Raw genomic sequence first — 15,680 nt, forward strand, 5'->3', positions numbered from 1 at the left:
AACATACCTCTATAATACCCCATGTAATGCTCCATTTTTATAGTATATTTACCCTATATTTGGGCTTCCCTTATGGTTCAACGGTAACAATCTGCCTGCATGCAAGACAGGTGGGTTTGATCCCTGGGTCCAAAAGATCCCCTGGAGAAGTAAAATGGCCACCCACTCCAATATTCTTGCCTGCGAAATCCCTTGGGCAGAGGAGCCTGGAGAGCTATGGTCTACGGAGTCACAAGAGTCGGACACAACTTAGCGACTAAACCACAACCACCACCCACCTATATTTAATAGGATCCAATACCTTGTATCATTCAAAGATAAATTTGAGTAAATATTGATTATTTCATATGGGACATGAGAATATGCAGGTATAGATATCTATCTATATCTATTTATCCATCCATCTAGCCAGATATATAGATAATATAGATGTTGTAAATATAGATAGAAATATAGGCGTGAATGTAGATATAGACGTACCCTGGGATAAAAATATAATTAAGTTTAAGGTGAGGATAGATAATTTCATAAAGACTAATTCACCAGTAAGATATATTCCCTATCAACATTCATATTAGGTAAGAAGGCCCAAGGTTAATTATTAAGGCATCTCATAGAGAGTATGAACAGGCTGTGTTGGGCAGAGTTATTCCCTCCAATCCTGGGAGAGGCAGAAACAGAGATCTGTGGCATTGTTTTCCATGATGCTGACTTAGGAGTCTAGCCTTTGACTCTAAGCCTTAGCTGTGAACCCTGACCAGATGGACTGCATTTCTTACCTGAGCCCTGCCAGAGCCAGGACCTGGAAGTCTTGCCCATGCACTCATTGTAATTTTCACAGTTATTACTTATGACATGCATCTTATTAATAAAATGTAATAAATGATCAGCAACTCTGGAAAAATTTACATAAATTCTTTCTAGATAGCCTTTAATTCGGTCTTTTTTTCCTGACACTTAGGCTTTCCTTGTGCTTTTGACAAAAGATGACATTATGCACATCGGTTTATAATTTTCTCTTTTCACTTAAAATGTTCAGTGCAGTTCAGTTCAGTTGCTCAGTCGTGTCTGACTCTGCGACCCCACGGACTGCAGCACGCCAGGCCTCCCTGTCTATCGCCAATTCCCGGAGTTTACTCAAACTCATGTCTATTAGTCAGTGATGCCATCCAACCATCTCATCTTCAGTCGTCCCCTTCACCTCCTGCCTTCAAATTTTCCCAGCATCAGGGTCTTTTCCAATGAGTCAGCTCTTCAAATCAGGTGGACAAAGTATTGGAGTGTCAGCTTAAGCAGAATATTCCAATGAATATTCAGGACTGATCTCCTTTAGGATGGACTGGTTGGATCTCCTTGCAATTCTTTGGTGCTCAGCTTGCTTTGTGGTCCAACTCTCACATCCATACATGACCACTGGCAAAACCATAGCTTTGACTAGACGGACTTTGTTGGCAAAGTAATGTCTCTGCTTTTTGATATGCTGTCTAGGTTGGTCATAGCTTTTCTTCCAAGGAGCAAGTATCTTTTTAGTTTCATGGCTACAGTCAATTTCCTTAGATTTATTCATTCTCATATGATTCCATTGCATAGACATACCGTAATTTATATAACCATTATCTGACTGATGGTGATTTCAGTTTTTCAATGTTGTCCTACCACAAACAAGGCTGCAGTAAATATCTTGGCACATATAACTTTAAGTTCTTTTGCTATCTCTTCTTTGTAAGACAGATTTTGGGGGGTGACATTGGTGGATCATAGAATGCCCTATGTGAACAATTTTTAATAGATGCTGTCACATTATTGTGGTCAATTTTGGACTTCTCTAGCCCTTTATACATCTTTGTAGATGCCAACTTGAAGTCTATGGAAATTTCTTTTGTAATGTCATCCTGCCATTCAATCCAGACCTGATATTACCCTGATTGCATTTTTCAGATATTTAGACCCTAACATGCTTAGACATTGACTTTAACTTCCTAACTGGTTGTTCTCTATCCTGTCTCTCATTCTACACATTAAAGCTTTATTAATCTTCAAAAATTATCTTATGCATATCACATCTCTATAACCTTCCATGAATCCCCATTGTCTAAAAACTGGACCTTAACCATACATTCAGGATCCTTCATAATCAGGTTTCAGTTTTTCTCATTTTATCCTTATGTCTCCTATTTAAAAATTTGAGAGTGAGGTAGGGATTGAGGAATAGGTCTACCACGAACCACACACTCTTAGGTGCTTCACATGCCTTAAGTATTTTAAAATTCACATTAGTTTCAGAAGAAGGGAAGGGGACAGATTAGGGAGGCAATTTACTCTCTACTCCAGAGCTGTGGCATCTAGAGTGGTGATTTGAAATTTAGTACATCTAACAGCAAAATGCATGTTCTTACCATCACACTATATTTCAATTCAACTCAGTAAATATTTATTTGATGTACTCTGCATGTAAAACACTTTATTATGTGCTAGAAAGGATTAAACATTTAAAAAGAATGGAACATAATTGACATTTAATCATGATGCCTGCCTCCCTGGCAACAACTCCCTCCAGGCATTGAGCTTTGTGCCAGGGAACTAGTGTCAGGCAATAGCTGGTTGCCACAAAGATAGGTATCTGTTCTGGTGATCTATTGCTACCTAACAAGCCACCTCAAAACTCAGCGGCTTACAACAATGACAGTATTTAAGTTGTTCACAGATTCAGGTAAGGCTCAGAGGGGACAGTTGTCTCCGCTACACTCATCAAAGGCTAGAGTGGACTGAAGGCCAGGAAGAGGAATCATCTGAAGATCTGCTCACCCCCAGTCTGGAGGCTGGTGCCAGCTGCCAGCTGGGTCCTCAGTCAGAACTTCACCTGAAATGCCTTCTGCATAGTCTTTCTGGCTTGGGGCCTGGGTTCCTAGTCTGCTGCTGCTGCTGCTAAGTTGCTTCGGTCGTGTCCGATTCTGTGCGACCCCATAGATGGCAGCCCACCAGGCTCCCCCATCCCCGGGATTCTCCAGGCAAGAACCCTGGAGTGGGTTGCCATTTCCTTCTCCAGTGCATGAAAGTGAAAAGTGAAAGTGAAGTCACTCAGTCATGTCCGACTCCTAGCGAACCATGGACTGCAGCCCACCAGGCTCCTCCGTCCATGGGATTTTCCAGGCAAGAGTACTGGAGTGGGTTGCCATTGGCAATAGACATCCCCAAACAGCCAGGCTGAAGCTGTTTTGCCTGTTAGAACTCAGCCTTGAAAAGTATCAGTTAGTATCACTTCCACTGAAGCTATTGACCCACCCAGATCCAAAGGGAGGAAATGTAGACCCCACCTCCTGATAAGGACCACCGACATCACGCTGCAAGAAGAGCATGTGGGATGGTGCTGCCCTCCTTACAATACAGCCTGCCATGGCGCCTATTCATGTGCCAAAGACCTGTCATAGGAAGACCATCCAGGACAGTCAAATTCCCTTTCAACTGAATAAAATTTATGAATAATTTAGAGAGTAAAATATTAGCCACTGGAGATTACAGGACATAACAGAGAAAGGGAAAGAACATGACGGAACATACACTCACTAAAGTTGTGGAGTGCTAGACACCAGGAGTGAGAGCCAGAGCGCCGTCCCCTCGGTGTGCACCCTCGACAGAGCACAGTGCAGACACGTGGTAGGGCTTCGTGTGAGTCACGTGAGGACACGCACGAGTGACTGCGGAGAGAAGACGCACAAGGAGGGGCGAGTCTGGAGGGAGAGAGGAGATTCTGTTAGACGTGAGCTGAGTTTAAGATTCCAACCATAGCTCCTCACTGCAATGTGTAGCAAGCAGTCGGGAAGGCTGGGTCTGTGGCTCAGAAGAGAGCAGTTAGGGAGAGGGCTTGGACCGAGGTCGAGCTTTCACTGAATGAGACTCTTAAGGAGGAGCGTGTGGAGGAAGGCCAACGACTAAAGCTCAAGCAAAACACGGAGTGGTCACTGCAGTGGACTTTAAATCTGAGTCAGACTGAATGTTTGTAATGCATGCATCACCACTTCTTAACTGTGCATTTTCTTAGGTTCGGCTACTTAATCTCTCTGTTCCTCTGCATCCTACTGTACCTCTGTTATAATGATGCAAGCTACTGACAGGGCTATGGATTGAGTGGTATAATGCCTACAAAGTGCTTGGGACAGAGCCTGAAACATAGTTTGGCAATCAATGTATACTAGTTATCATAACTACTGTCAGGGTGTTTTTTGGTCACATTTAGGGATAAGCAGAGGAAAAGCCAGAGAGTAACGCTGGGCGTGAAGGCTTTATGAAACCTTGTGTAATAGTCCAAATGAGTAGCTGTGGTTACATTTATTACTGAGTTGCCAAACATCAAAGAGTTGCTGATTGTTAATAAAGAGGGGGTGACAGGGTGAGTCATATTCTGTATACCAATATTTCACAAAGTCTGTGTTTTGAGTGTGCTACAGTAATATGAGTTGTGTGAAGAAAAAGAAGTATGTTCTATTCCCGAATAAACTGGTGAAATGCTGAGTTAAACAAAATTAAATAGACTTTCCTTAAATGCATGTGGCAATACTAGCCATGGCTTGCTAAGACGGAGATATAGACAGCATCATTTTCTCAATTTTTAGGATTTCATAGGTACCATTCCGATAAACCAATGTGTAGAAAACAACTTCTCAATGCCAGTCAAGGAAAAATCTCTTGGTAGACTTAAAAGTGCATATTAATGGATGCACCTCCACAGATTCCAATCAGACAGTCTAGAATAGGGTTAAGGAATATGTATTTTTAAACAACTCTCTGGTGTCACCTCTCCTCCAGGCAGCCCAGAAGAGGAACTGACCCTTCCCATAATCACCATTTCTTTTTTTTTCCCAATCTATTCTGAGGAAAATGGCTCCCATAAAGGAAGGTAGCAAAAAAAAGGAAGGTGGTATTCCGCCACCAAAGAGATAACTAGAAAATAGAACAGCAGCATTCATAAACACTTGCATTAAGTCAGCTTTAAGAAGCATGGACCTCAGGTACTCAAGGAAATCTAGAATTTGCTTTAAAAAAAGAAAAAAAGAAAGCTATTTGGGCTAAAGGAAAAAGAAACATCCAATAATATATCTAAGCTACCCAGAAAGCATAATGAGGACAAGGATTCATCAAGCAAGCATTACATGGCAGTTACCTGTACACGTGTTCTGCTTTCAAAAACCTTCAGATAGTCATCAGTCAAAATGGATGAAAGCTAATGATTTGGTTACCATAAAAATATAACTAGACAAAAGTAGTTGCAAGCTCTGCATACAAAGAAATTCAAACTAACTCCCTACGGAATTAGTGGTAATCTAATAGAATTCCAAGAATTCTCAACAGAACTTTGAGGTGGTTAGATTAGATATTTTCTTAACTCGGAGTTCATATCTAACACAGTAGGGGTAGTTGTGTTTCCTGTATGCCTGTTTAAAATTTAACCTAGGAACTGGCTTCCTAACTGTGATTTACTTGAAGATAAAAACAGACCAGAGAATATGCTGATCTCAGAGATGTAGTGCTCAGTCTAATTTAAGAGAGATTGTCTGAGACCATTTGGAAACAAGGTTTTTTCTTGTGAACATGCTAACTGGTAAGAATTCAGCGAAGAGTAAATGGTTTAATAGATTTCCATTTTTACAGTCTGCTTTAAAACTTTTATAGTAGTAAAATAAAAGGCATCTCTTTACCCACTCAAGCAATTATCCATTTTATGCGTCTGGCAGGACGGCATTGTTTGTGATACTTCTCCGTCTTTTCCACCACCCCTGGTGCGGAGGGGTGGGGGTGAGAATCAATTAGTCTGCGAGGGGCCACCCGAGCTGCACTCTTCCAGACCAAGAAAAGACTAAAGAGATATGACCATTACATGCAACACAGGATCCTTAATTAGAGCGATAAAGAATATTATTGGGACATTTGATTATACTTGAATGGAGTCTGTGAGTTCAGTGTCCATAAGGGTCAATGATATTGTCCTGATTTTGATCCTTATGTTGTGGTTATCTGGAGAATGTCCGATTCAGGAGAGAAGGATACTACATTCAAAACTTATCCCCAAATGGTTCCAGAAAGAATGTTTTTGTACTATTCTTACAGTTTTTCTACAATTATTCTGAAATTATTTCTGAAACTATCTCCGAAATTTTTTTTAAATTGACATTATCTTTAGCATTTAAAAAAAGAGTACATTCATTTTATTGTTTGTGTTAGCTTATCATTGATGTTCTCAGGTTCTCTAGGTAAACTACCAAATTACCTGAAAATAGTTTTACTTTTCCAATTCCTGTACTTCTTACTGTTTTCTGTCTTTAAATTTTACTGGCTAATTTCTCCAGGACTATGTTCAACAGTAATAGATACAGTGGATGCTCCTGACTCATTTCTAATCTTATTAGAAATGCCCCTAATATTACCACATTAAGCACAATTCTGGCTTTAGGAAATATGCTTCATTTCCTATTTTCTTGAGTGTTTTTATCAGGAAATACCTTTTGAAAACTTTTCTTCTTCGTCTTAAAAATAATCATGTGACTATTACTTTTACATGTTCATAATAATAGATTTCCTGATACTGAGTCATTCTTGCATTCCAGAAATGAATCCCACTTGGCCATGGTACATAATCTTAGTGTTTTTAAATGTTTAATCTAGTATTTTTACATTGACAAAGCATCAATATCAGCTCAGTTGCTCAGCTGTGTCTGACTCTTTGCAACCCCATGGACTGCAGCACGCCAGGCCTCCCTGCCCATCACCAACTCCCAGAGCTTGCTCAAATTCATGTCCATTGAGTCGGTGATGCCGTCCAACCACCTCATCCTCTGTCTGATAAAGCAGGATTGCTTGTAAATATACTTTGATGTTAGAATCATGTTCCTCTATGCAGTTTTTAGAACAAACCTACATGAAATGAGGCTTGATGATAACAGAAAGGATGTGGAAGGTGGTGTCATAGAGAGACGGAGGGACCTGGCACTAGAGTCACACAGACCCTTGGAAGGTTTCTGGTCGCTTCCCTCACTGACTGAGTGACCTTGGAGAAATGATTCCTGCTCTTCTACCTTCTATTTCCTCATCTGTCCATTAGGAGGACCTCCCATAGTGGGTTGTGTGAGGCCTTAACAATGTCTGTGAAGGCTCTAGTACAAACATGTAGATACAGAGAACAGAGTAATGGTCACCAGAGGGAAGGGGGTCAACTCTATGATGACTGAGGAAAACTAGACTTTTGGTGGTGAGCATGCTGCAGTGTACACAGAAGTCGGAATATAATGTGGTACACATGAAACTTACATAATGTTATAAGCCAATGTTATTTCAGTGAAAAAGAGAAAGACTAGTACGATGTCTGCCACAATGTAAGCCCACATAAACATTGGGATATTTTATTTTACTGGAGAAGGAAATGGCAACCCACTCCAGTATTCTTGCCTGGAGAACTCCATGGACAGAGCAACCTGGTGGGCTGCAGTCCATAGGGCAGCAAAGAGTCAGACGCAGCTGAGTGACTTTCACACACACACACACACACACACACACACACACACACACACACACGTTTTCTGGTAAAATGTCTTCTGCTGCTTCTCATATATATATGTACTTATATATATGGAAGGAGTGTAGGGAACATGTAAGCAGGCATCACAGTTTCCCCAGGAGGCACTTAGTGTCTGTTAAAATGGTCCCCAGGATTCTGCTATGATTACTGAGCCCAGAGCCTGGGTCAGTGAGACCCCTTTATATTCTGTCTCTTCTTTTACAGCCATCCCATTCCAGACTAGAGGTTTGAATGTAAAGGGACTGTGAAAAGAATGGAAAAGGAAGATAAAGATTTCTTGAACCCTTACTGCTTGCTAGGTCTATCTGTAGTTAATTGGTGTGGAAAACTGGCGAATAGCATTAAGATCTCAAAACCTGAGGGAACCAGCTTGAAAGGGGGTGGGTGTGGTCATTATCTCTCTATCTAAGAGTTGAGATTAGCCTTTGTTCTTCTCAACCATAACCTCTTCAAGCAGAAGAGAAAGGGGAGATGTGTTATCTCTACACTTTTAGTCAGTGAGTTGACTCTTTGGAAAAAACCCTGATGCTGGGAGGGATTGGGGGCAGGAGGAGAAGGGGACGACAGAGGATGAGATGGCTGGATGGCGTCAGCGACTCAATGGGCTTGGGTTTGGGTGGAGTCCGGGAGTTGGTGATGGACAGGGAGGCCTGCGTGCTGTGATTCATGGGATCGCAAAGAGTCGGCCACGACTGAGCAACTGAACTGAACTGACTGACTGACTGACTGACTGAACTTGGGGAAATCACTCCATACAGGGAGGCCAGTGCCCGTGCTTCTAGGACTGCTGAGTGTGGAGGAGGTAAGGATAGTCTGTCTCTTTATTAACATCGCAGAGACGACAGCGGACACAAAATTGTGGGAGTGCGGGGGGGACAGTTTGGCCTAAAGACATTGGCGTGTAGCTGGACCTATGCAGTTGAGGCTGAGTAGGAAAGCGAAGCGGGCGGACAGCGTGGCACAGGCGTCGGGAAACAGACCCCACTGGCGCGGCCCGGGCGACATCTTGACTCGCCTCTGGCCGTTGACCTCCGTGTGTCCTCTGAGCGTTAATGGTACAGCCAGTAGCATGCGGGGCGAGGGTCTGATGTATATGCGTTTGTGGTGAGAAGTGAAGGAGATGATGCGGGAAAATCACCAGGCACAGTGCCTGGCATGGGAACCCTTAGGATAACGGCTGTTTTTATTATTCGGTCTTCTGCAGTGTTCTTCAGTCTTGCCTCTGTCAATAATCCTCTCCTCAGATCTCAAGTTTCTTTTTTATTTAAAAAGCTTACTGAGATATAATCCCCATAACCATACAATTCATCCATTAAGTTGTACAATTCGGTATTTTTAAAAATACTTTCATAAAGTTGTCCGCAATCTATTTTAGAACATTTTGATCTATCCCCAAAAGAACCCCCCTCCCCCATTCGCAATTACTCCTTACCCCTCCTTCACTCCTCACAATCAGCTCTAGGCAACCACCCATCTACTTTGCATCTCTACAGACTTGCATATTCTGGACATTTCCGACAAATGGAACCATACCATATGTGATACCTAGTGACAGGCTTTTGTCAGTTAGTATGGTGCATACAAGTTTCATCCATGTTGGAGCGCGTGTCAGTACTTCATTCCTTTATGCCGTACTGCGTGCTCAGTCGTGTCTGACTCTTTGTGACCTCATGGACTGAAGCCCTGCCCATGGAATTTTCCAGGCAAGCATACTGGAGTGGATTGCCATTTCCTTCTCCATCATTCCTTTATAGGGCCAAATAATATTGCTTTGTATGGATAAACCACAGTTGTATTTATCCATTCACTAGCTGAAGGACATTTGAGCTGTTTCTACCTTTTGGCTATTATGAACAGTGATGATACAAATATTTGAAGGACATCTGAGCTGTTTCTACCTTTTGGCTATTATGAACAGTGATGATAGGAACATCTGTATTCAAGTTATGTGTGAAGATGTTTTCATTTCTTTTGGGCATATGCCTACGAGTGGCATTGCTGGGTCTTACTGCAGCTCTGTTTTTAACCTTTTGAAGAACTGAGGGGCTGTTTTCCATACCCACAGGCACCTTATCCTTTCCAACATGTGTTAGTATCTGTCTTTCTCATTATAGCCATCCCGGTGGGTGTGAAGTGGTATCAAATGGTGGGATTGATGCGCTTTTCCCTAATAATTAATAACATTCAGCATCTTCTCATATGTTTATTGGCCATGTGTTTATCTTCTTTGGAGAGATATCTATTCAGATATTATGACCATGTTGAATTTTAAGGTTTGTTTTTTTAATATATATGTTCTAGGTACAAGTCCCTTGTTAGATATATGATTTGTATACATTTTCTCCCATTCTGTGGTTTGTCTTCTTTCTTGGTATTATTTGTAGCCCAAAAGTTGTTCAAGCATCTCTTTAATGTAACTTATGGAACTCTGTATTTCAGCATTTAACTCCTACAAAATTATTACAGTTGGTAGACTCTCAGTGGAAGAGTTAGCACAGTACTTCATTGACAAGAGTGAGACCCTCCATTCCTAAAAATCCCATCCTCTTAACTCTTTCTGCCACACAGCTTGTGAACTACATGGGTATCTATCCTCATCATGTTTCCTTTATCCATTCTCTTGAAATGAAGAATATATCTCTTTGTCAACAACAACCCTCCAACTGTAAGATGATCTCATCCCCCTTCTCTTCTCCCAGGAACTTGCTCTATCATTTAATCTCCTACCTCCTAGATCTTTACCATTTCCCTGTCTGTTTTCCCTCAGCCTATGAACCAGCTTAGCTTTCTTTCTTCCATTTTAAGGAAAAGCAAAATTTCTTAAGATCTGCATCATCTAAATAACCATCTCCAGCCATGGCCATTATCTCTACCCTGTACTTCACTTGAATGATCTACAGATATACCCCAATTCAACATGTCCAAAACTGAATTTCCTTTCTCACTCCTTACCTTAAAGTTATTGTGAAAATCAAGCGAGAAATATTTGGCGTCTTAAGTACAAAACAAATGGGAGCTCTAACACGATGGGGGGACCACTCCATCTCCTGAGGCAACACTGAGTTGCAGAGAAAACTGGATATAATGACAACTGTGGGAACCCTGTCTTAAACTCAGGGGTCTGAGCTCTTAAGAACAAAGGCATTGGTTTCCTTTTCTATAATATGAGACTTTGTGGAAATTAAAAGATATAATAAAGACAAAGTAACTAACAGGATGATGGCTAGTAAATAATAAGCATGGGATGAGAAATAGAAAATAAGCAATAGTAAATGGCAAGTAGAAACTATGCTGAAAAACTGCTGTGTCTCTTGGTCTAAATATTGCACACCACTTGTTCACCAGTATCCTTTTTTTTTTTAATCTGTCATTATTCTAGCCATATGTATGCTTCTGTTGGTGTTGGTTAGTGGTGATGGTGTTTAGGTTTTGTCATTCTGAAGGATAGTCAGCAGAGTGAATACAGGATGATCCAGGATATCTGCTTTTCAATTTCAACAGTTGTTAGTATTCCCCAGATGTTAGCGCTGCTGACCTTCAGCTTTCAGAGGTCGCCTCAGCTTCCAGCTTCCTGCTCATGGTACCTGTCTTTTCTTGCTGCGCAGAGGTTGGCGCTGATCCTAGTTTATCCTTGGAGACTCAGCAGAAGATCCTGATGGAGGAGGATAATATCCAGAGAGAGGACACCAAGGAAGAGGGAGCTGGTGACAGACAGCCTGTGGGTGAGAGCTCTTTTGATGTGTATTTCATCCTCAGGGGTTTTCAGTAAATATGGGTACCTACTCTCTGTCATGGGCTTCTCTGGTGGCTCTGCTGGGAACAACCTGGCTTTTCCCAGCATAAACCCAGGAGTCCAGCAAATACCAGGAAGATAGCCTGAGGCTATAGACCCTACCCTGGAACTTTGGTTGTGTGCTTGCTTACTTCACTGAAGATGTTTTGTTTGGAACAGATGCTGAGTGACAGGCAGGCCAAAGCAGCTGGTGTGGAGAGGTCATTTCCAGTGACTCATCGGTCGTTCAAAAATCAAAACACAAACAGAAAGGGGTGGGATGGGATGTAGAGAGAAAGACATGAAGTTTTAAGTATTCCAGAAGAGAGGCTGATCCTGCAGTCCCCTTCTGAGGGGCGATGAAGCTCCAACTCAGCTACTCTGACTCACAGGGCATGTGTTGCTGGTTGGAATCTCTGTAATGCATTTCCTGGCATTCAACAAAATAAGTAGGTTCATAAAATGTGTATTTTCCTCATTATTTTTTTATCATGTGTCAGATGACCAAGTCACCAGGGGACAGGGCAGGGGGTGCTCAGTATGTGCTAGGGACCTGTTTAGTTGGCCTCAACAGGACTAAATGGCCATCCCTGCACTGCAAAGTTCTCCTCTGTTAAGAGAGGGGGATTTCAAGCTAGATTTAATTTTTCATTTACTTATTGTGCTGTGTTCTAAAAACAGGAGTTAAACTAGAAAGCTTCCAAGATAGTGAAGGTTCTCCAGAGAAACAGAAGCGACAGAGGGAGAGAGAGCGGGGAGAGAGAGAGAAGCAGAGAGGAAAAGAGAGAGATTGTTAAGACTTGTCTCACACGACTGGGGCTGGCAGGGTTGAAACCCTCAGGCTAGGCCTGACAGCTGGAAATTCAGACGACAGCGGATGTTGTAGTCTGGAGTCCGGGTTCTGGTGGACAGGCTGGAACCTGACACAGTGTTTCTATGTTAAGATCTTGAGAATTCCTCCTTCTCGAGAATTATCTTTGGGAACCCTCTGTCTAGATGCTCCTAAGGTCTCAAGGCATCACTGACACAATGGACATGAGTTTGGGTAGGCTCTGGGAGTTGGTGATGGACAGGGAAGCCTGGCGTACTGAAGTCCATGGGGTCGCAAAGAGTCGGACACGACTGAGCGACTGAACTGAACTGAAGGTCTCAACTATTGGATGAGGCCCAGTCATGTTGTGAAGGGTAATTTGCTTCACTCTAAGTCTGCTGATTTAAATGCCAATCATACCTAAAAACACCTTCATAGTGACATCTAATCTGATGTTTGACCAAACATTGGGCACCATAGCCTGGCTGTATAAAATTATCCATCACAGTCCTCTTACTTGAGGGAGTTTTCTGTCTTGAATAGAGATAGACAATGAAACAGAAAACCTGTAATCCAATAACATGAAGTACCTTAGCCCCCAACCAAGACCGGGGATGGAGTTGGGAAAAGCTTTCTGGAACTCATAATTCCTGCACTGATTTTTGCTGGTTATGAGGAAAGAGGTGAACAAATATGACACGTGATTAACTGCAAGTCTTTTATTATGATTAAAACATCCCCTCCTCGCAAAGAGAGGGCAGAGGAAACAGTGAGGTACAATGTAGGAAAATAACCTGAACCAACCAGATGACTTACTTTTTTTAAATGCGAAAGCAGCGATTCTGGATTTATTTTATCTGCACATCTTGGAGGAGTCTGTGAAGAATTCTTAAGCATTGAAGCGATGAAATTAGATTTTCAGTATTCAAGACCAATTTATGTATTTATTAAACAAATAATTTATGGTGTATGGGGGAGGCATTGGGTGTATAATGATGAACAATGTAGAAGGTCCCTGACTTCACAAAGCTTAGAATTATAGGGGTGGGGGAGGTGAGGAAATGGGGGGCAAAAAGACACATAAAATAAGTACCAATTCTGATTAGTGCCATGGAGAGCAGAGGCTTGATTTAGAAACTTATCATTCCAACATCTGCCTACTCCTGTCATCCTCGCCATCACATCCCTGTCATAAGGGCAAGCTTCGGATAATGAGCAATCCCTCAGCAGCTGCCCTTACGTCATCCCCTCCTTCCTTGTCCTGAAGGTGGGGACAGTTCAAATGGAAAACAAGGGACCGATATTTCCAGTAGGATCAAAGCATTCAACTATTTACAAGTCACAGGGAATTTAACATGGATGCTAATAACCAAGGAGAGAGAAAACTTTCCTTTGGGTACTAATTACCAGTGAATTATTCATTAGAAGTAACGTTGCGCTCCACCCACACAGAACCTTCAAAATTTGTAAAGAATTTCCCACCTGGACTGTCACTTTGATTAACTCAGGAGCCAGATAGGCTGAGGGCCAAAACTAGCTTTTCGAGACAGGAAACCATTAAACCACATCAGGGCTTGTCTTGACAACAATGTCTATCAATATCCAACAGACTAGAAGAAGGAAGATCTCGGAGGTGATTGCCCTCCACTGGCACTCACTTGCTGGGGTCCTCAGACCTTACCAGGGCTTCTTGGAGAGGAAGCAGAGTGAGAGCCACAGAAAGTCCTGCAAGCAGGTGTGGGAGAAAGGGAAGGAAACACACTCTTTAGTCATATCCATATTTGCCTTCTTGACTAGCCAGTCCATTTCAGGACCTGTAACTTTTCTCTTGTGAGTTCTTAGGTTGATAAACCTTTTATAAAGCTAACTTTTAATGTTAACATTGAAGGCTTAGTGTCTCTATCTCCCTATGTTAAAGTTCCGGAGATTCTTATGTCAATCTTATAAACACAATACTTATACCATGGAGATCCACCTCTTGAGATGAAAGATAAGAGAAGGACGTTCTGAATAGAATTTCATTTTGTTCCCATCTTGAGGAATCCGTAAAAGAATTTTGATCATCTTGTTTAGGCATATTTGTAACTCAGAGAAGTGCCTTGTTCTTGTGAAAAGCAAGAAATTTAAATGAGTCTAAAAGAATTGTACCAGTTATATGCATCACTGTCTATATCTCAGAGATAAATGCTTCAAACAACCATTTAGAATTTTTTGAGTACTCATTCTAAATCTCTAGTCAGAGATGAGTGGTACATAATAATGTTTTATGAGCTCTCTTAACAACTCCCCTGGGAGGAATTACCCCCATAATGTGAAACATCTTAAAAGGTCAGGCAAGTAGTCCTAAGCTCCTGGTGACACAACTGGTTTTAGAATATTAAGACACTGAATTTCCAGTTCAATCCTTGACCACAACAGCCAAAAGTTACCTGTTTCACATTTACTTCTGTGAGAACTCAGGATCTCTAACGATGGAGTCATCCTAAGATTTAAAACATGAATGGCATTCAGGAGAGGGCAGGGCGATTCAGGATCTTTACTGGGCCCTTAGTAAATATTCAATTGAGCAACCTTTTCTTGGATTGATAACCTTGTTTGACATGTTAGGACACAGAACCTGGACCAGTTTATTGGTCTTTAAATTCTGTGGCTGGAGCTCATCTCTCTCTTTCATCCTACTGCTATATAATCACTTACTACAGAGCTGCTGGCTCTTCCTGTATTTATCAGGCAAGGAGGAGCCAGTATAAGTGTAGGGGAAAGGAAATGACATAATTAAAATGGTATTAGACATAAAAATCTAAAATTCAAGGTCCCATCTCTTCCCTCTCCTCAAACCTCTCTCCAGACCCCCAGATCTTATCTCCCAAGCGTCCTGCCAGGTACTGTGGGTTCAGGCAAGCTGCACTACTCGCCGCTTCACTAACCTGCCTGGCTTTACTGCCCAGCAGCTGTGAGCCTGCTGTCTCCTTTGCCGGAAGACTGTCCTTTCAATACGAAGGCCACACATGTTGTGTTCATTGATAGACTCCTTCTCTGAACTCATTTGTATCATTTTCTCTAGATTTTTGTATTTCATGATCACATGACAGTTATATGCCAGGCAGTAAATTCCTATATATAGACACACAACAAATGTCTTATCTCCATTTCCCACCCATCTAGGCATATTGTGTGGAACAGAGTAGTGTGTATGCTAAGTCTCCTCAGTCATGTTTGACTTTTTGCGACCCTATGGATTGTAGACTGCCAAGCTCCTCTGTCTATGGGAGTCTCCAGACAAGAATACTGGAGTGGGCTGACATGCCCTTCTCTTGGGGATCTTCCTGACCCAGGGATTGAACCTGCGTCCCTTGTCTCCTACATCTGCAGGCGGGTTCTTTAGCACCACCTGCGAAGTCCGGAACAGAGTAGACACTTGGTAAACTTTCCCTTGTGTTTAACAAACCTCATGTTCTGAATCTTGGTTCTGCTCTGAGCTATCAGAAGTCTCTAGTGCAATGAAGTCTTTATATATCTGGCACATCAAA

The 15,680-nt window shown here is 42.0% G+C and overlaps 1 protein-coding gene across 10 annotated transcripts in view; it reads left to right on the forward strand.

Moving 5' to 3' along the window:
• Positions 1-15,680, forward strand: part of PHLDB2 (pleckstrin homology like domain family B member 2) — a 236,338-nt gene that overhangs the window by 103,627 nt on the left and 117,031 nt on the right. For all 10 annotated transcript variants that reach the window (XM_043893094.1, XM_043893087.1, XM_043893092.1 and 7 more), the window contains exon 2: positions 11,173-11,289. In XM_043893094.1, coding sequence (XP_043749029.1) covers positions 11,223-11,289 — 67 coding nt within the window. In that variant the 5' untranslated portion in view covers positions 11,173-11,222. The remainder of the gene's footprint in view (positions 1-11,172; positions 11,290-15,680) is intronic.

Source organism: Cervus elaphus, chromosome 31 (genome assembly GCF_910594005.1).
Source record: "Cervus elaphus chromosome 31, mCerEla1.1, whole genome shotgun sequence".
Classification (NCBI taxonomy): Eukaryota; Metazoa; Chordata; class Mammalia; order Artiodactyla; family Cervidae; genus Cervus; species Cervus elaphus.